This window comes from Drosophila subpulchrella, chromosome 2R, assembly GCF_014743375.2.
Source record: "Drosophila subpulchrella strain 33 F10 #4 breed RU33 chromosome 2R, RU_Dsub_v1.1 Primary Assembly, whole genome shotgun sequence".
NCBI lineage: Eukaryota > Metazoa > Arthropoda > Insecta > Diptera > Drosophilidae > Drosophila > Drosophila subpulchrella.
The window spans coordinates 825,952-846,436 of NC_050611.1; the positions used below are offsets into that span (position 1 = coordinate 825,952).

Here is a 20,485-nt window from a genome sequence, read left to right on the forward strand (position 1 = left end):
ATATTTTTGTGGAAAATTATACACTTTTTACTCCTGCCCGCAAGAAGTGTACAGCATGGACGAATTGGAATTGTCCACAATTTACCAAAAATTAGTGAAATTGTTAGAAAAGGAACAAAAAATAATTTTATTTAGAAGTCTGATATAATATTAAATTTCTGAATTATTGAAAGTTTAACAGATAATTTCAGCAACAAAATGGTTCATACAGCTGTGACAAGTTGTCAATTTTTCGAATGTAATCTTATATTATATGTATCCTATTTTTATGCTATACACTTATAAGCAGTTTATTCTGCGAGTCCCCACTGTAGGTAAAATTTCTAACGGACATTTCAAAAAAATTAGTTATCGTTTTATCGAAATATTGTTAGAGTTACCACCTAGTTATTGCGGCTTTTTTAGAGTTGCCACCTATCCAACGCCGCGAAATTGCGCGTGGAGCACTATTTGTTATTAAATTGTTATTAAATTGTACATTTTAGTTGTTAAGAAAGAGCGAAAACAATGCCTGCGGTGGAGAAGAGCGTGATGTAAGTACTTGGAGTTCGGAAGTAACGGATGCCTGAATGTAATCCCCTGTAATTTCGATCTGCAGCACCGACTGGAAGCGCCTGTGGCAGATGGTCTCCGGAATCCACTATGAGACGCCCCAGGAAACGGTACGGGAGGAGCTGATGAACGTGGCCACAGAACTGCAGGCCGGGGTGCTCCAATTCAAGCCCAAGAGCGCGTCCAACGTCCAGTTGGGCTCGCTGCTCAAAGAGAAGAAGCAGGACAAGCTGCTGCCCTTCACCGAGCGACTGCAGGATCTGCTGGATCTGGAATCCGCCCAGTGCTGGGAGATTCTGTGCTATTACCTCACCCAGGAGTACCGCGGCTCGGCTAGCCTGCTCACCCAACTAATCTCCACCGAGACTAACATGGCCAAGCTGCACGAGGACATTCGTCACTACTACTCGCTGGAACGCATGATCGTCCTCAAGATCGTTAAGAACCTGATCGTGTTTCACCGTGTACCGAACCACCCCTACAACAAGGAGTATCGCGCCGTGGTAGAGAAGATTACCCTCTCCCGCCTAAGAGATTCATACTTAGGCCAACTAGAGGGCCTGATTGGCGAACTGCCTCCCAGAAAGCTGATGGCGGGCGAGTGCTTCCACTCCACGGAGCGTTTGATTGCCTGGTCGGAGAGGAACGCCCGCGAGATCAACGAGGTGCTGCACATCCTGCTCCTGCTGGCGGAACACCTGCCCATGGGCTTGGAGCAGATCAAGAGGATATTCGCCGCATGCAAGCAACACTCTTTCGGAAAGATTCAGAATTATCTCGACGACAGCCAACCATATCACCAGGAGTTAATCCGCAGCCTAACCTACTCCGAGCTGATGCTCATTCTAAAGTGCCTGGACTTTGAGAAACCGCTGGAGCACACCAACCTGATTGAAAAACTGATAGATGATCTACAGGTGGACATTTCCAGTATGCACCATCGGCCGGAGCACGGCCCATTGCTACTCGTTTGGATGCTGCTTCGCCTGCGAGGGACCAACGATGCCGACGACGCTTCCAGTCTGTTACGGTGCCGTCAGCTGGGAAAGCGAGCCGTAGATCTGAAGTGCTTTGTCCAACTGCACCTAATTGCGAGGCATTCCATGTACGCCGATGACTCGATGCTCTCGCGGATTGTGCGCAAGACGATCTATAACCAGTTAGGATACATGTGCAACCTGTTCGATGGCGATGGCAGCTGTGCCCGATATGAAGGCATATACGAATTACTCTGCGAACTTCTTTCCTGGTCTCACATAGCTAAGGACTTCTGCAGTCGGGAAGGTCAGTATTACATTATAATAAAATACACAAATGTGTAAAACCAAAGGATTTATTCTTATCCAGATGATGGCCCGCGGTCACTCTACAAAACTCTTTTGGAGAACTTTCCCCTAGAATTTGCACATCTGTCGAAACTGGCACAATCGCTTACAAAAGCAGGACAAGGCAACTATGTAAGCCAGGCATCTGTTATATCTACAGACGTTAGCTTAATTAATTTTATTTATACAGGTAAAAAGTCAGCTGGAATCTCTGCCCATACTGGCTCTCCTGTACGACGAGAATCAGCATAAACTTAGAGAGGTGGACACGGATGAATTTGAGCTTATAGCCAGTGTACGTCCCTTTCCGAGAATCGACTTTACCATACCAGCAGGAACTAGTTGCACCGCCATACAACATCCCTCCGGCTGCTTTATGCACTTTCGCACCCAGGTTAACTTCTTCGATGCACTTCACCACGAGATTAACTGTCTGTTGCGGGAGACGGGTCACCTACATGGTGACTTTGAATCCAGCGAGCGCATCCGTCATGTGGAAGCTGGCTTAAGATTTTTAGAAAGCGCCGTCAAGCTCAGTCAATCCATTTCTGGCATTAGCGCCGAGATGGTGCATCCCACCGAGATGTGCGTCGATCTGCTGCACAAGTTCAAGAGTGTCCAGTGCCCTCCAGTCGGACTTCTTTCCAGTTGCTTAAATGTTTGCACAGCTCTGCTGCCGCTGGTGGACGAAGAGATATTTTCACGAATCAGCAACCTGTACATCCTGCCTACCGTTGGCCAGGGATCCCAATATGACTTCAAGATGTATGCTAATGCCAGTGGAGTTGGCTTCGAGTCGCGCTTCCTCGGTTCCGTCATTGATAACGTTGAGAAGAAGAGCGAGCGCTACGAATTCCTACTTTCTTACCTCGGGTTCCTGCGCACCTACACCAAACTGAAACGGAATCGTCATATCCAAGTAGAAATTCCGGGTCTGATATTCCTGCTGAGGGATGTGTTTCCACACTTGCACACCTGGCACTTCCGCTCTCAGTTGGAGAGAAACAAAATTTACTTTGAGGTTCTGAGTTTCATCTGCGACATCTTGGATTTGTTTAACACCAGTAGTGGATCCACGTGCAAGCAGCGTGAACTCTTGCTAAAGGTGTGCGTCTACTCGCTTTTGAACTTGGATAATGGTCTCATTCTTTTGAGGTGAGTCTTTGTTTACTTATAATCACAAAATTCTGACTACAATATTTATCATCAGATTCGTAGGTGTTGGCAACGCCTATGTACAGTATACCATGGAGCTGGAGACGAATTGGATGCAGCAGCAGCCACACGGTTTAATGATGCTTGTGCGCTTGTCCATGCGCATTCTGATGCAGTTGCTCCGTCTGAAGGACAAGGTGTATGGAAGCAGTGACACCCTATCACCACTGGAGGCGTTGATATACACGCAACCCAAACAGCGCGATACTCTGCGCATAATTCCCACAGTATGCAGCTACATGAGCAACATTTTTGATAGGTGGCTACCGATCCTGTCCTGCCGCTTGCTAAAGAGAATCGCTCTCGAGTTCAACATGTCTCTTTTGGCCTGTTTGGATATGGAGGCGGATCAAATCAGATTGACCTTTATGCAGAAGTTGCCTGATGAGTTGGAAAGCGATTCGATCAAGCTAGCCATCCTGGAGCTTGTGGACGCTTGTATTGCTAAGCAACCGGGCGTTACTGAAGCTTTCTTTAAGGTCAATTACGCCCAGGACAAACGCTCCCGCTCTTTCTTTGGCAAAGAATGTGTTCCTAATATTGGCGAGAGTATTGTGACTTACATGCGAGAGTTTCTGGATGCCCTTCAAGTAGAACCACTGACCATACAGCAGGCGTTACCCGCCAAGATCATGAACATCTTCCACTCGCTCTGGAAGCATAATCTGCAGATGCTAGTGGACGAACTGCTAAAGGATAATCAGTTTTGGCAAAAGCTCTGTGCACCGCTCTTCACCGAACTTCAGCCAAATGTAAGGATCTACACACAGCTCCTAAACATCATATCCATTGAGGTCTACACGGGCACTGTAAGCAATGCAGCATTGCTGGAGGTGATGAACAAATTCTTTCGGGCGGAGCATTTTGGGACCTGGCTAAATTACGTTTTCAACATGCCGAAGGTTCCGGCTGCAAATAACTTGAGTACCTCCGACGAGCTGCCCGACTGGATCTGCTGCCTGCAAGCTTTCAAAGATCTGATAGTGATTTTGCTGAAGAAACAACCAAAGTTCATGACCATACCCGAGTCGCAATTCAAGCTGATGGCCCAGAAGTGCCTAAAAGTTTTGGTCGATCGCTCACACTATCTCGAGGACATGCGTCCCTTTATCATACTGGCCGAACTGTACGTGTTCCTTCTACTTCAATTTAAGCACTCGTACACGAACAGCGAGGAGGAGGAGCAGGAACTGATGGAGCTGCTGTTGCAGCTCATGAATCGCATTTGCTCCTGCTACGAGGATCAGCATGTAAGGGCCAAAGAAGCATGCTTGGCCATTGTGACCAAATGCACTCATCTTTACACCGATCTGCTTATCCGGGACTCGTCTATCGCCCTTCGTTTCCTTAACTCCGTCGTAAGCATCATTTGCAGCGAGCTTCAGCATATGGAGAACTCGGTGAACATGGAAAAAACACAATCCTTGAATAGTTCGGACAATTCAGACAGCAAGGCTTCCACCAACTCACTGATCCTGTGCCTCAATCTACTAAAGGCTGTGGCCACCATTTTCCATAACGATGGTCCCGGAAACTGGGATCTGCCTTTTGTGTCAGTTCGTCTATTTCAACGGCTCGTGCGCTGCGTCTCCAAAACACTGCCCTTGTTTAGTAAACAGGTTCTTAGTGTCCAGCTCCTGGATGTCTTAATCGTATTCGCCAAGGGCCACTGCTCCGTGGAGTTCCTGCACTGCGATGTGGGAGAGCACTTGTGGCTGAAACTGCTGCCGCCGAGGGAACTTCTGCAGTCCAAGTATGAGTTCACTAAGCCGGCGGCGGGTGATGTAGAGCGCTGGACAGTGGAGCAGTGGTGGCCTGTGTACGCTAGGGGTATCGAGCTCGTTACCATCATCTACGAAAAGCACAAGAGATGCTTCCTCCAAGAAGCTTTCCAGTTTGTTGGTATTCACGCTGTGTTCCTAGAGGATGCCTTGCTACTGAGCAAACAATCTTTAGAACCGGCAGCCATGCAACTAATAAAAGCAGCTGTTACCTTGGTGGCCAGTCTTACGGAACACCACAAAGAGTGGAAACAAGACAACGATATATCGCTCGCTAATATAATGGTGAGTTCAATATTGACGGATCGTCTGGTTATGATTGTAATCCCTGATATTTTCGATCTACAGCGTGCAGTACAGAGTCTTTTGTGTCACTGCTCATCATTGTTCCATCAGCAAAGAAACCTGAAGTGTCTCCTGGCTGGTCGACGCTCGCAGCTGGAAATCCTGCGCAGCACCGATGCTATAACAATTGATGATGAAATCATTTCTGCCTGCAATGAGTGAGTTTTCCTTTAAAACTTTATGTAATACATTTTTCAATATTCTTACTTATCTTGTTATAGCCTCACGGATATTATTATTTACTGCGTAAAGTCCTTATTGAGATTCAGCCCTGATTTGATGGAGTTATTGTGCTGCAGTGTATACGACCCTTCCAAGCACTCAGCACTGCTGGATGTGAAGTTTGGAGCACCCAAGTTGAACGAAGAGAATGTGACGCTCACATTTGGAATCATCCTCAACTTGGTTAACATATACGTGAAGGCTTTAAATATGGTATGTAGACGTGAAATCGCAATGAGTTGTACCTTTAACTCATACTATTAATTCTGCAGCAAAATCATGGCTTCAATGAGGCACCCCTTAATACACTTCCCACTGTGGAGCAGTCCGGGGACAGCGATGATGCAGACATCTGTGTAGGCAACCAGACCAATCGCACCTTCTCCAAATCTCTGTCCACCGTCTCAATTTCGTCCGTCAGCTGTCCAGCCAGTGAGTTGCTCTCCAACATGGATAGTCAGCTTTGTCTGCTGGCGTTGGAGCACCTGCTCATGCTGGTGGCTTCGCAGGCCATCTATATAATACGCTCCCCAAATCTGGAAACTCGCTGGAAACAAATCGTGCGCCGGGACATAAGCAACGAGCTGGTGATCTTCAATGAGTTCGTGCGCCGCAAGGTGATATCGGATTACAAGGAAAACCGGAGTCCGTGGCTACGACGCAAGCACGGGCACTACAAGGTCAAGTTCTCCGATCCAGCGAGGGGTTCCTCCAGTTCATCCCGGAGCTCGGACATTGTGCGCCGCAGCAACGCAACTACTAACGAGCTGCGAGTTAATGTGGTTCGCAGACTGCACCTACAGCAACAGCAACGCACTCCTCCGCCACACAACTTCGACATGAGCAGCGAAATGAGTCCCATAGCGGCACCTCAAGGTGCAGCCATGTCCTCGACTTTGGATGCCAGGGATAGCCGGAAGCGTTTGTATCCCGCTCAGCAGGCGGGCGAGGCCTTCCTGGAGGACGAATTGGCTGCCATTGACCTGCAGTTCTTCCCCCCGCCCTCGGAGAATGGATATTCTGAATTGTCGCAGGTTCAGATGGTGGAAGAGGACTACCTCCAGCTGATGTCGGCCCTCTTCAATGTGATGCCCCATTGCGACTGAGCTGTTTACCCTCTTCATTGTTAAGTGGTCTACGGAATATTGAATAAAGTTTGTACACTAAAAATAATTTTTTGTATTGTTTCCCTTCTGGTTATTTTCTGAATTTATAGATAAACCAAATTTAAATTCAGCTAGGGATGAAATTTAAAAAGTACTCTTCGTAACATTTGGACTATATTAAATAATTTGTCAGCATATATCGATATCAACGTTAGAAAATTGTTTTAGTCTTTAGTCTTGAAGAATAACTGTTATTTTCAATTTTTTAAAAATAAGCTTTTTCTTAATTTTATCAAATAATTAAATAAGTTAATGTTATAATAAATAACTAATTGGTGTTGTCCCCATTTGGTTTGTCTTCAATTTTAAAGCTCATAATACTTTAGTCCCTGGTATACCGAAAATATTCCACATAAGGGACTGTCCACACCATAGTTTTACTTATTTTTGACAAAATGAAAACCATTTATGTAACAAATAAAATAATTATTTTTCGCAGGAGTAAAAATTTGTTTGAACCCCACCCCCATTTAATTTTATAATATATGTATAGACCCCAACTGAACAAATTTAAAATTTTCCATAAACTCTCCTATGTTTACTCTCAGTGTACTGACGCACTCAACACAATTTCTTAAGTGACGTCACTAGCTTAGACGAGCCCCTAGAAACGTCATCGCCCACTCACATCAAAGAGAAATACCACCGCTGGAAGAGTCTTGAACGCTCCCCCAGAGGAAAGGAAAAGAGAGCTCCCGGTTATGCTCACTCACTGACCGAAGAAGTAATCGTCGCTGCTTTTTCGCTGCCAGCGATTTTGCGGCAGCGCTGAGCTGATTATGGGCTTCTGCTTTCGGCGTTTAGTTCCCAGCGATTGGTAAAACAGAACGCATGTGCAGACAACGGAGCGTATACGCAACGTGAACGAAGTCCGCAAGTCAAGACCCAGACACCAAGTACGAGCACTAAGGTTTACCCCTGTTGGGCATCCGATAATCCGGATCCGAGAAGCGAAGAATCAGAGAGACAGCGTCGTCATTAGGGCAACCAAATCAGCCGAGTCAGTGATTGTGATAATGCTTAAAGGTGTTACCTCGCTAGCCGGTCGCAACCTTCGTCTGCTGACGACCCAGGGACAGGTGTTGGTCCACCACCAGCATCGTGCCAAGGCCTCCGCCGCCGAGCCCGCGGAGCTGTTGGACCAGGAGACGGATCTCTCGAAGCGCGCCAAGTTCGGACACACGGGCAAACAGCTGCAGCAGAAAATATGCAAAGAGGTGAGTTTCGCGACGGGATTATGAATGGGGGTTGAGTCACAAAACAGCTGACTGTGTACATTTTTGGGCCTTAATTTCGCCCGGCTATTGATTTTTCATGTCATATCACTGAAGTGTACGCATAATCCGCACAGATGTGGAAAAACAAAATGCTGGCGGAAAAACAAAGTATTTGCAGAGATCCAAAAATAGATTTAAAATCTAAACAATTGGGAGATATCGGATCTGGTTTTAGGCACGTAAGGGCATATGACTTTCATTCAGCCTGACAACGCTATATTTTAAAAAGAAGACGGCGGGGCATTAGTTTAATTAGATAAATGCCCAGAGCGGCGTGACTGACGCAATATCCAGATAACACACCCACTGTGTCCTGTCTCTCCCCAAAAAAGATAATGTGGCCTATCTTATCGCATCTGGGATTGCGGCGACTAGACTACCGGGCAAATTAATTGCGAAATTATCATGACAAATTTGGGGAAATAGGTGCTAATCAGGTGAAAATCAACTGACACACCAATCCTTAATCCCCGAAACCACATGTGACATGTGAAACTCCCAATATAATAGTACTGGTTGTCAACAAGTATATAAAAATGTCCAAAAATCAGACAGCGGCGAGACGCTGACCGAGACATTGAAACACTGATTGTGAGATTGGGAGGGGGATCGAAATTGTTATACAAAATCAGCTTTTTATTATTTATATTTTCGCTCGTGAAACACCAGCAAGAATGTTGGTCCATAAAAAAATGTACACTTCACTCCGAAAAAAAATAGTTCATTAAAGATTAGTTTTATCATACAAATTTTTAAATATATGAGTTTTTTCCTTCAAGAAAGTGTTTATCTTATCCGTTGAACTCAAAAACTTATCAGCATTAAATTATGATTTATGTAATGTTGATAGCTAAATAAATCTGTGTTATTTTTAAACCTTATAGTGTTTTGTTAAAAAAATCTTATGATGTCCTCATAAAAATTCTAATGCGCCATGCCTTGCGATTATTTTGTATTATACCCGCTAGATTCAAATTCGGTTAATATTCGTAGACAACTAAAAATTGGAACAATAGTTCATATGTTTAAACAATTATTCCACCGATACAACTGTGAGGCATTTTTTAATGTGTATGTGATTCACAGACTCTCGGGTGTTAAAGTCACGCGAAACTGTCACCCGAAAATAAATAGTGTAAACGTGAGCATGGCAACCACAAAAAAACAAATAAGTATATTAAAGCACAAATAAACTCACATCAGAAGTATTTCATATGGAAAAAATTATGGATTGGTATTAAGCTAGCTAAGATTTGGCAAAAGTCCATCACTAATCGAAATTGTTTTGCGTTCTTTCGTTGCCATGGGAGAAATGGAAGAGCACACAGTCATAAATATTTTGCATACGCGCGAATGTTCGTATTAATATTTTAGGTGCCACAACACTAAAACCTAGCCCCTTCACTTCTAACATGGTGACTAGGGAAGAGTAGGAAAGAGAACAAGAGTGTTAAGTAGTTCTCTGAATTCATAAATTCAAAATTTGGATACTCTCTTGCTCTTCTGATGAACTGAGAAACATTTTTAAAAACGTTGAACAAATCAGCTCGATTTCGAGAGAGATGTTATGTTGGATAAGAAATTCGTAGATAAAATAAAGTTTGTTCTATAAAATATATATGGAAAGAAACACTAATGAAATGTATTTTATAACCGCGATTCACAACTGCTATACACACAATGCTTTTTCGGAAGCCATTCCACACGGCAATTAGTTTAAGAATTGCCAACCTAGCTTTTAAACATAACGTATTAATTAAAACTTTAGCTGCGTAAAAAACGAAAGCGACGTTTTTAATGGAAAGACAGAGGTTTATTACAAATTTATTTCGTAATACATTGACATAATCGAGTTGAAGTTGTGGGAGGTTTCATCAAAATTAGATCTTTTGTGCACGAGATACTATACCTCCCTCATTTCCATCAAGTAATTTTCTCTTTTTCTGAAAAAAATCTCTGCACTTCGAGTTGTGCGTCAAAGGTTCGTCAGCTCTTCGTATCCCAATTTAAAAGGTGCCAAAGTCCCACGCTAATGGTGACAGGCCCCTTGAACGGAAACTTGTTTGCCAAATATTATATTCTTTTTACTTGTATGCCGCACCTGAGTTGTTATTGTACGATATATTCCCCTCACATGACTTTCTTTCGCTTAAATATGTATTTAATAATACACAAATAAGCAGCGAGTGCGAAAAGAGCTTAACAATGAAAACAGATATTGGTGGCAAAGATTCACCCTTTGCAAATAATTCAAACATTTTGTTTCCATTTAAATCGCAAAGTCAATATTGGCATGTTTTAATCAGGAGAAGAGCAATACTTGTGGAACTTGCTATTCCTAGTAAAGGAAATGTATTTTCCGCAATTACAAATGAAAGGAAATGAAGAAAAGTACAGAGACATCCGTTCCGCTGGCGTCATCCGCTAGGTAATCCAATCCAATTGTACTTAGGACTCAAGGCAGGTCCTAAAGTATTCGGTTACATTAATAATTGATTACACTTTTCCATTAACGCAAATAAAGCTGATACGAAAATGTTAGTAGGCTGAGAAAAGTGTGTAAATATGATGAGAATATTTTTCCAAATTAATAATGTGCTGGAAGATTGCATTGCAAATATTGGAGAAATATTAAAAAGAGAAAAGCCAAAGCAGTATGATAGTTATCACCATCCTTGTAAGCTTTGAGTTTTGTTGCCGAGTTTTGGGGATTTCACTAAAGTTTGGATAGACCAGCCCTTCTTACTATAAAAGGTGCTCGTATACGGCATTTGGCCATTATTTCCACTTCGATCCAGTTGCGGTATACATTGGACATACCTTTAAAATATGCTAGTACGTGCCGTATGGTTGGCACTTGACATAACTTGGAATACGTGACTCTAACTGGGAATTCCTGACCTGAACTAGAGCTGTAACACTCAACCCATTGTTTGTCCATTTCAGAAGAAACTGCGCGCTCCACCGCTGTTGAATTTGGTGTTCGCCAATCGGAAGTTGTCCTTCTACGACACCAGTTCCACTCCAAAGACCAAAGAGGATAATGCCAAGCTGTGAGTACACGATCCGAACCTTTCCCATCTTCACTGTCACCTTACACCTGGAAACAATGCAAATCAGAGCACAAATGCACCAGTCACTAATTGTTGGGATTACAAAATATTTGCCCACTCATTTGCACCTGCCCCGTCTGTGATTGCGATTCCCAACTATTTACCACGTGGCCAGAATCAGTTGGGTCAACAAAGTTCCCTGCTACCAGGCCACATTTCATATGCCAATAATCCATTTTTAGATCCGCTGCAGCTTACAGTGCTATTCTTAGTTCGGAAAATATTGTTTTGAAAACAACCGCCCCAAACCGTTGACACACAAAATTAACAATCTCTGCCAAAGTCCAAAGAAATCGCGAAAATATTTTGATGGCACTTTTGGGGTAAATATTTTGTGGGCTCCCCTTTTGTTTCAAGCATTTAGGAGGGATGGGGCTGGGTGCTCCAAAGGGAGGTATCTGCCCAGAAAGCAAGCGCTAATTGCCGGCAATCGCCAGCGCATAAAAATAAATTAACATACGTTTATTAAACGAAGATAAAAATCGAATTCGCTCACTCTTTTTGGGTCTGCTGAATTATATGTGTGTATTGGCTCTGATGTATGTACAATGTACATATAATGTTGGCGAACTATAAAACCATTGGCTGTTCGTCGAATGGGCTCATTTCGGCGGTGACGGGCCGCAAGTTTGCACAGTGAAAAAGCAGGATTTTATCTATAATATCATCGAAATGATGGGCGATCGTAGTTGGAACCTGCTGCAGTATGCCACCGAGAGGGCACCTCTCCCGCTGGACGGATACACCGCCGAGGAGGCGGACCAGTTCAAGGACAGCATCCGGCAGAAGATAGTGGAGGACCTGAAGTCCATGACGGGGGAGGAGCTGATTGAACTGGTCAAGCGAAACGCCGTCAAGGAGACGGAGCAGAAGGCGGAAGTGCCCATCGAAGAACCCCTGTCCGGCACTGAAGGGGGCAAGGAACGGGTTCAGGATGATGCGGATCTTATCGACGCCGGAATCATAGCCGAAATGGTCGCCGGACTCTGCACCAAAAGCCAGAAGGAGACGTTCATCAAGGTGATAACGAAATATATCAGGTAATTGTGAATCATCCGGAGACGTGCCCACCTCCTTATCGGAACGAAGAAAAAAAAGAAGTATAGGGGTTCCGTCGCGTGACGTTGTCCTCCTTATCGGTGCTGAAGTGCTGCCCATGTGAATAGCTGGTCTATAGGGGCCAGACAATGCCCAGTGCCATTATAATGCCATAAATCCAGCCATATCTACTCTGCGGTTGTGTGAGCTCGTGTGGGTTTTTGTGTACCAGCCGGGGTTTGTATAGAGCAAAAGGAGTTAATTAATTTATTTTATTGGCAATAACATGATTTAGAAATTAGCACATTCCGACTCGGCTCTCCGTGGTGCCCTGCTCAGCACCCACCGCTCTCCGGTCTCCGATCTCCGGTCGTCTATCCGTTTGGCTATCTAAGTGCTCCGTTCGCTGGGAGCAGCAGCAAAAGTCACACTTTCCGCTAATGTATAAAATGCCGGCGCGCTTACTGCTGTTCCCATTAAACTTGCAACAGCTCAGCGCTCAAGTCAAGGCGATCCGAGTTCGAAAGCCAGAAAAATAAAATAGACACTGATATAAGTCGAAACAGACTGAACCCCTCGAATATCACGTATACGCCGGGATGGTGCAAACAAGTGAAATGGAGGCCCTGAAGCGGCAGAGCGAGGACGGGGAGACCAAGGAGCGGGAGGAGAACTACCGGAGGGGCAAGGAGCAGGAAACCACGGAGACGGCGGCCATCATCGAGGAAATAATCGAGGGCATCTCTCTGCAGAATCGCCGCGGCACTATAGTGCGTACTATTTCCGCGATAATCAGGTAAAAATAGTGCCGGAAGGCCAACCCAAACAGACAGTCAGGGGCAGGGACAAAACGAGTATGTACGTATGGTATCGAGTGGATCGTAAAAATAGACTGTGCACATTACACGCCCCTTTATCTATATGACACACCCCAAAAACCCTCCAATAATACGAAAATTGCGTTGATTGACGCTCATTACACGCTCCTTATGGTCGACATATGGAAATCTAACTAACAATTGCTGTCTGATCATCCTGTTTATCACTCTTTTAGCAGTCAGCGACGCCACTATTCGATGCGGCCGTGAGTAATCGATTGAACTGTTCTTGCGCACCCTCCCCAGTAGAATTTTAGTTGAATCTTAGTTGCCAAGCTATGAACCATAACCCAAACGATCTCTTAATCAAGCCCAACTCAACTAATTGGAGTTAATTGAAGTCTGCGCGAAATGATTTCCCGAATTGATAGTTCCGAAAAGCATCCAAATGAATCAAATCAGCTAGAAATGGAGGAATATCTATATTTAGAAAGGCCCAACTGGATCTTGGCAGTTTTTGTTTGGCCGCGCTGCATTAGATGTCTGTGAGCCAATTAGCACATGGAGCTCAGCGCCAGTTGGCCAAAGACAAACCCCTCTAAAATCCCCATTTTACGCCTCCAAACCAAACCCCCCGTAGAAGTAGTGCTATATATTTTCTGTGATTTTTGTCTTGCTTTTCCACACACGCATGCTAAAATTCAGTCGGGGATCGCCGCTCAATTAGCAGGTGCCCTAAACCCAATTGCTTTTCTGTGGCTTCAAAACTATTTCGCTAATTTCCAGCGTGTTAACTGGTTGTTGTTCTATTCACAGCCATCGGGAGCAGGAGCAGCGAAACGCGGAGGATGTGCTATTCGACATGTTCGCCAGCGAGGAGACGGGCCTCATCTCGATGGGCAAATTCCTGGCCGGACTGAAGACCACTGGCATCCGCAGGAACGATCCGAGGGTGCGGGAACTGATGGACAATTTGAAGAAAGTGCACAAGTTGAACAATTACGAGACTGGTTCTTCGGCGGAGACTCAGCACCTCAACCGGGAGACCTTCAAGGCGTAAGTTTTGGCCAGGTGTATTTCGATCACATCATCACATCTCTGCCTTTCTCAGAGTGGTGGCCCCCAATATCGTTCTGATCGCCAAGGCCTTCCGGCAGCAGTTTGTGATCCCCGACTTTACGAGTTTCGTCAAGGACATCGAGGACATCTACAACCGCTGCAAGACGAACACTCTGGGCAAGTTGGCCGACTATATTCCGCAGCTGTCTCGCTATAATCCCGACTCCTGGGGTCTGAGCATCTGCACCATTGATGGTCAGCGCTTCTCCATCGGCGATGTGGAGGTGCCCTTCACCCTCCAGAGTTGCAGCAAGCCCCTCACCTATGCCATTGCCCTGGAGAAACTGGGACCCAAGGTGGTGCACTCGTATGTGGGCCAGGAGCCCAGTGGCAGGAACTTCAATGAGCTCGTCCTGGATCAGAACAGTGAGTGGAAACAGGGAACTTGCCAATTATAAACGAACTTGTACAACGAACTCTCACTTTAGAAGTAGATAATAGAAGAAATAGTAATAGGAATAATAGAAGAAGTTGTTTGGGAGTAAAGTTTATGCAACTTTGTTTTAGAATCGATCCTAATAGCTAGAAATCGGTGTAATGCTAAACAGTATCGTTCGACAGTAACACTCGAATCGAAGCAAACTTTGGTCAGATACAAATATACTATAAATATATAGATACAAATATTTATACAAATCACAATTTGATTAGGCTTAAATCTAATTATGAATTCGGAAGAACAATTTATTTTTAAACAAAAATGAACAATGATAGAATGTTTAGAATACGATTTTTAAATAATCAAAAAAACCTATTCCCTTTAAAGTTTAAAGTAAAAGAAACCACATTTTGGATAAACTAGTTTCTGTTATATGTTCATTCCTCTTCTCTCTGTATATACTTTTTAATGTACCTTTTTTTTTGTTATTGGTTTTCTTAATTATAAAAACCTTTTAACTTTAAATAGCGCGGACTAAAACATTTTAAAATATCTGTCCAGTACTCTACAAATGTATTTGCAATGGAGTTCAACATTTGCCAGTTTTTATTTAATAAGTTAAGCTAAGCTAGTGAGCAAGAGTTGCGCTATATTTATGTTTTCAAATTATTTCCAATCTCCACAGAGAAACCGCACAATCCGATGATCAACGCTGGGGCCATCCTCACCTGTTCCCTGATGAACGCTCTGGTCAAGCCCGACATGACCTCCGCGGAGATCTTCGACTACACCATGTCCTGGTTCAAGCGGCTGTCCGGCGGAGAATACATCGGCTTCAACAACGCCGTGTTCCTGTCCGAGCGGGAGGCAGCCGACCGGAACTACGCCCTGGGCTTCTACATGCGCGAGAACAAGTGCTTCCCCAAGCGCACCAACCTGAAGGAGGTGATGGACTTTTACTTTCAGTGCTGCTCCATGGAGACCAACTGCGAGGCCATGTCCGTGATCGCCGCCAGTCTGGCCAACGGAGGCATCTGTCCCACCACCGAGGAGAAGGTGTTCCGGCCGGAAGTAATCCGGGATGTGCTGTCGATCATGCACTCCTGCGGCACGTACGACTACTCCGGTCAGTTCGCCTTCAAGGTGGGACTGCCGGCCAAGTCCGGAGTGAGCGGCGGCATGATGCTGGTCATCCCCAACGTGATGGGCATCTTTGCCTGGTCCCCGCCCCTGGACCACCTGGGCAACACGGTGCGGGGACTGCAGTTCTGCGAGGAGCTGGTCTCCATGTTCAACTTCCATCGCTACGACAACCTGAAGCATCTGTCCAACAAGAAGGATCCGCGGAAGCACCGCTACGAGACCAAGGGCCTGTCCATTGTGAATCTGCTCTTTTCAGCTGCCAGCGGAGATGTGACAGCCTTGCGTCGCCATCGTCTCTCCGGGATGGACATCACCTTGGCGGACTACGATGGTCGCACCGCCCTGCATTTGGCCGCCTCCGAGGGTCACCTGGAGTGCGTCAAGTTCCTATTGGAGCAGTGCCACGTTCCCCACAACCCCAAGGACCGTTGGGGCAACCTGCCCGTGGATGAAGCCGAGAACTTCGGCCACAGCCACGTGGTGGAGTTCCTGCGCTCCTGGGCGGAGAAGGTCGACCAGCCCAACGAGGAGTGCCAGCCCGAGGCAGTTACTACCAAGACACAGGCGGATGAGGTCAGTTCAAGTCCATGCTCAAGTCCGAAGAAGATGGCCCTGCCAATCCAGAGTGTTGACAAGCCCAAGCTGAATTCCAATCTCACTTTCCAGGAAATCTGCAGCACGAGCGACCTGGAGACCAGTCCGGCCACCAGTCCCATTCCCACGCCCGCGGAATCCGGATCGAGGGCGGGATCAGGGCGATCCAGTCCGGTGCCATCGGACGCGGGAAGCACGGCGAGCGCCGGCAGCGCCAGCAGCATCGATGACAAGACCAAGCCGGGATTATAAGCGCCCAGAGATCGAGGATCCCCGCAGAATCTCTCCGACTAAATTATTCGCACAACCTTTTAGTTTATATATGACGTATTAGATTAAAGTTAAGAGTACCCAAATCGCGCTGGTCGGTTAGTCCTATATCATTTGTAGTAGTCATCCCACGTGCAAGTCGAGGTCCTTCGAGCAGGATCCGCTGCACGAGCGGCATTTGTACTTGTACTTAGTAGTGCTTAGTTAGCCTCAATATTCCAGGGTATCCTACGAAACAATGACAATAATCTTTACGAATATCTACTAACCCACAAATTGGGGTCTGTGACCCGCCTAAATGTATTGCATTCGTACTTGTCAATTGATATTTGTATGCGTTTGTAAGTGTATTATTATCGAGCTATGTGCAGACATACTTGATTGATGTTTAATATATATCTAGTTAGCTGAAAAACACAAAATATATGGCATATCTTTACTTAAATGGTTTAAAAGGTCTGAATTGCTTTCAAGGTGGAGGATTTGCAAAGGACTTCAAAGTTGCATTCGTAAAACCAATATTCTACGGTTTTTATGTAACAATTGCATTTATAATGATTCAATGTTCAAATTCAAGTTTTAAAAAGTATTTATGTGTGGTGTATAGAACTTTCCTAACACTAATGTATATCAGTAATTGATGTTTTGATAAATTCAGCCCTTACAAATTTAATAAATTGGTAAAGATAAAACCTAAAAACATTTTGTTTCTTGTAGTATAATAAAACTGACTATTACAAAAATTACAAACAAAGCGTTGGTAGTTATGAAGCTTTAAGATCTTTCGAAATAAAATACGTGAGTTTTGTTTAAATTTGTATACCTTTATAAAAGGTTTATAAACCTAAAAGAATTAATAAAGTTCTTCACTAAACTAAGCTTTAAACGTAAGCTTTTCTTGGAAGCTGTGGCGATAACCAAATGTGATACGGCAGCAGAAATTTTGCTATGCAAACTAGTCTCTCAGTTTTAAAGCTATCGGGCTGAGACTTTCCCAAAAGTCTTCTTTCTTTCGTAACCAGCCGAATCGGACAACTATATCTTTTAGCTCCCATAGGAATAATCAGAAAAATTATATTTTTTTATTATATCTTTGGTGTTTTTATACCCGTTACTCGTAGAGTAAAAGGGTATACTAGATTCGTCGGAAAGTATGTAACAGGCAGAAGGAAGCCTTTCCGACCCCATAAAGTATTTATATTCTTGATCAGGATCACTAGCCGAGTCGATCTAGCCATGTCCGTCTGTCCGTATAAACGCTGAGATCTCGGAAACTATAAGAGCTACAATACTGGGATTAGGCATGCAGATTCCTGAGATTTCTGCGCAGCGCAAGTTTGTTTCAGTAGAGTGCCACGCCCACTCTAACGCCCACAAACCGCCCAAAACTGTGGCTCCTACAGTTTTGATGCTAGAATAGAAATTTTAACTGAAATGTATTGGTCTCGTCAATACCTATCGATTGGCGCATTTCAATCTCGCTTTGCTGCTTGCATATCTCCATTTTCCTTTGGTCCCTTTAGCTGAGTAACGGGTATCTGATAGTCGAGGTACTCGACAATAGCGTTTTTCCTTGTTTTAAATTAAAATTTTCAACAAATTATTATTTATGGTACTAGGCCTGTGTATGTGTTATAATATATACATATATACTGAAAATATTACATTCAATTGTTCCGACAAATCAAAATTAACATACAAGTAGGCCAATAGGAAAGAACCGATTTAAAATCAAATTTAAAAGAAATGTTTTCGAACCCTATTTGGCCATGACTTTGGTGTCTGAAGGATTTGCCTACCTTCCAGAAAAGTTAGTTTGATCTCAAAGTCTGTGGTGACAACACGAAAAGTTTTCAGCCAAAAAAAGATTGTAATAAGTCAAATTTTACACAAAACTAGAAAATCATCCTTGTAAATAAGTGTTTTTAATCAGTTATATATAGTTTTCGTGTGCCCTATTCAATGGTTATATTGTTTTCTTCTTATTTGAAGCTAACAGCATAAGCTGCAATGATCTCACCGGAACAAGAAGAGGTCAATATGGTCCTGGATCGCCATGTGCGCCAAAATATCCAGGACATGATGCACGAGGCTCATGTACAGGCGAGCTTGCTAGAGAGCGAAGGTGAGTCGGCATTTTTGAAGGGTTTGACTAAGTAGAATCCTGTCTAAATCCAAATTAGCTGCAGGTCGCGACCGCTTTCATTCCGACTCAAGCTTAGATCAGGATTCCCTTCACGCCGACGACTCCATGGCCGTCATATGTGACACCCTGTCCGCCGATGGCATCGTGGAGGAGGACCTGACCCACGAGCAGGGCGGTGTCGATGGCAGCGAGGTGCAAAACTACCATGACATGATGGTGGACACGGACTATTACATGGACATCAATGGATCGTTGCGCAAGCGCAGGGTGATTTTGACGAAGCACTCGGCTGAGATCTTGAAACATTGGCTCTACGAGCACTGCTACAACGCATATCCCAGCGATGCAGAGAAGCTTACACTCTCCCAGGAGGCGAATCTGACGGTTCCATGTTCAACTTCCATCGCTACGACAACCTCAAGCATCTGTCCAACAAAAAGGATCCGCGAAAGCACCGCTACGAGACCAAGGGTCTGTCCATGGTGAATCTGCTCTTTTCAGCTGCCAGCGGAGATGTGACGGCCTTGCGTCGCCATCGCCTCTCCGGGATGAACATCACCCTGGCGGACTACGATTGTCGCACCGCCCTGCATCTGGCCGCCTCCGAGGGCCACCGCTGACAGCTGAAAAGAGCAGATTCACAATGAACAGGCCCTTGGTCTCGTAGCGGTGCTTTCGCGGATCCTTCTTGTTGGAGAGATGGTTGAGGTTGTTGTTGCGATGGAAGTTGATCATGGAGACCAGCTCCTCGCAGACCTGCAGTTCCCGCTGCGAGTTGCCCAGGTGGTCCACTTTCCTAACACTAATGTATATCAGTAATTGATGTTTTGATAAATTCTGTCCTTACAAATTTAATAAATTGGTAAAAATCAAACCAGACAATGTTTAATGTGAGAATCGAACACATTTATTTTTATACCCGTTACTCGTAGAGTAAAAGGGTATACTATATTCGTCGGAAAGTATGTAACAGGCAGAAGCAAGCGTTTCCGACCCCATAAAGTATATATATTCTTGATCAGGATCACTAGCCGAGTCGATATAGCCATGTCCGTTTGTCCGTCTGTCCGTATGAACACTGAGATCTCGGAAACTATAAGAGCTACAATACTGGGATTAGGCATGCAGATTCCTGCGCAGCGCAAGTTTGTTCTAGCAGAGTGCCACGCCCACTCTAACGCCCACAAACCGCCCAAAACTGTGGCTCCTACAGTTTTTATGCTAGAATAAAAATTTTAACTGAAATGATTTGTTCTCATCAACACCTATCGATTGACCCAAAAAAAAGTTGCCACGCCCACTTTAACGCCCACAAACCGCCCACAAACTTCAAAAAATCGTAAGAATTTACGTGGATATCTCGGAAACTAACAAAGATAGAGAATCGGGATCTCAGATTTAGATTCCGTAGTTATGAACTCAGCGCAATTTTGTTACGTGAATATGCCACGCCCACTATAACGCCCACAAACCGCCCAAGCCCGTGGCGCCCACAATTTTCATGCTAGATAAAAATTTTTTATCTGAAATGTATTGGTCTCGTCAATACCTATCGATTGATCCAAAACGATCACGCCCACTCTATCGCCCATAACGCTTAAATCTGTCTACCGCCGGTAGGTGGCGCATTTCAATCTCGCTTTGCTGCTTGCATATCTCCAATTCCCTTTGGTCCCTTAAGCTGAGTAACGGGTATCTGATAGTCGAGGGACTCGACTACAGCGTTCTCCCTTGTTATTTATTGTATCTACTCTGGAGTGTATATTTTATTCCACTCTACAAGTATCTGCCATAAACTATGTAGACCGACCGTATTTTACACGAAGAGACAAGACACGAAGCTCGATTATAGCACCATTATAGCAATGCCGACCAATTTTCCCGTGCTCTCTCGGAAAGCAGAGAGCAGATCTTGCATCTCCCTTTTTCACTGACACTTACGCTGAGGCTATCTCCCTTTTTTACGGTGCCTTACGTTTTGC

At 44.6% G+C, this 20,485-nt stretch overlaps 3 protein-coding genes across 17 annotated transcripts; all 3 read left to right on the forward strand.

Annotated features, from left to right (window-relative positions):
* The first annotated feature begins 395 nt into the window (after positions 1 to 395).
* LOC119549909 (nucleoporin NUP188 homolog) lies at positions 396 to 6,613 on the forward strand. The gene is made up of 8 exons (XM_037858229.1): positions 396 to 533; positions 599 to 1,836; positions 1,900 to 2,009; positions 2,068 to 3,032; positions 3,088 to 5,158; positions 5,222 to 5,376; positions 5,440 to 5,653; positions 5,713 to 6,613. Exons 1-8 carry the CDS (start codon positions 508 to 510, stop codon positions 6,544 to 6,546), a joined length of 5,613 nt encoding a protein of 1,870 aa, XP_037714157.1. The 5' UTR covers positions 396 to 507; the 3' UTR covers positions 6,547 to 6,613.
* A 797-nt stretch (positions 6,614 to 7,410) lies between these two features.
* LOC119549931 (glutaminase liver isoform, mitochondrial) lies at positions 7,411 to 16,802 on the forward strand. 13 transcript variants are annotated; one of them, XM_037858299.1, is made up of 7 exons: positions 7,414 to 7,823; positions 10,830 to 10,936; positions 13,089 to 13,118; positions 13,669 to 13,908; positions 13,964 to 14,337; positions 15,036 to 16,066; positions 16,160 to 16,802. In XM_037858299.1, the coding sequence occupies exons 1-7, from the start codon at positions 7,623 to 7,625 to the stop codon at positions 16,337 to 16,339; spliced, it is 2,163 nt and encodes a 720-aa protein (XP_037714227.1). In that variant the 5' UTR covers positions 7,414 to 7,622; the 3' UTR covers positions 16,340 to 16,802. The 13 variants fall into 13 exon arrangements, with proteins under 13 accessions (XP_037714223.1, XP_037714227.1, XP_037714228.1 ...); XM_037858300.1 differs by having other exon boundaries at positions 13,092 to 13,118; XM_037858307.1 differs by lacking the exon at positions 7,414 to 7,823 and adding an exon at positions 10,525 to 10,560.
* Positions 16,803 to 18,156: 1,354 nt separating this feature from the next.
* Positions 18,157 to 19,317, forward strand: LOC119551060. 3 transcript variants are annotated; one of them, XM_037860181.1, is made up of 3 exons: positions 18,157 to 18,268; positions 18,350 to 18,482; positions 18,541 to 19,316. In XM_037860181.1, the coding sequence occupies exons 2-3, from the start codon at positions 18,368 to 18,370 to the stop codon at positions 18,987 to 18,989; spliced, it is 564 nt and encodes a 187-aa protein (XP_037716109.1). In that variant the 5' UTR covers positions 18,157 to 18,268; positions 18,350 to 18,367; the 3' UTR covers positions 18,990 to 19,316. The 3 variants fall into 3 exon arrangements, with proteins under 3 accessions (XP_037716109.1, XP_037716111.1, XP_037716110.1); XM_037860183.1 differs by having other exon boundaries at positions 18,547 to 19,315; XM_037860182.1 differs by having other exon boundaries at positions 18,197 to 18,482; positions 18,541 to 19,317.
* The last annotated feature ends 1,168 nt before the right edge of the window (positions 19,318 to 20,485 follow it).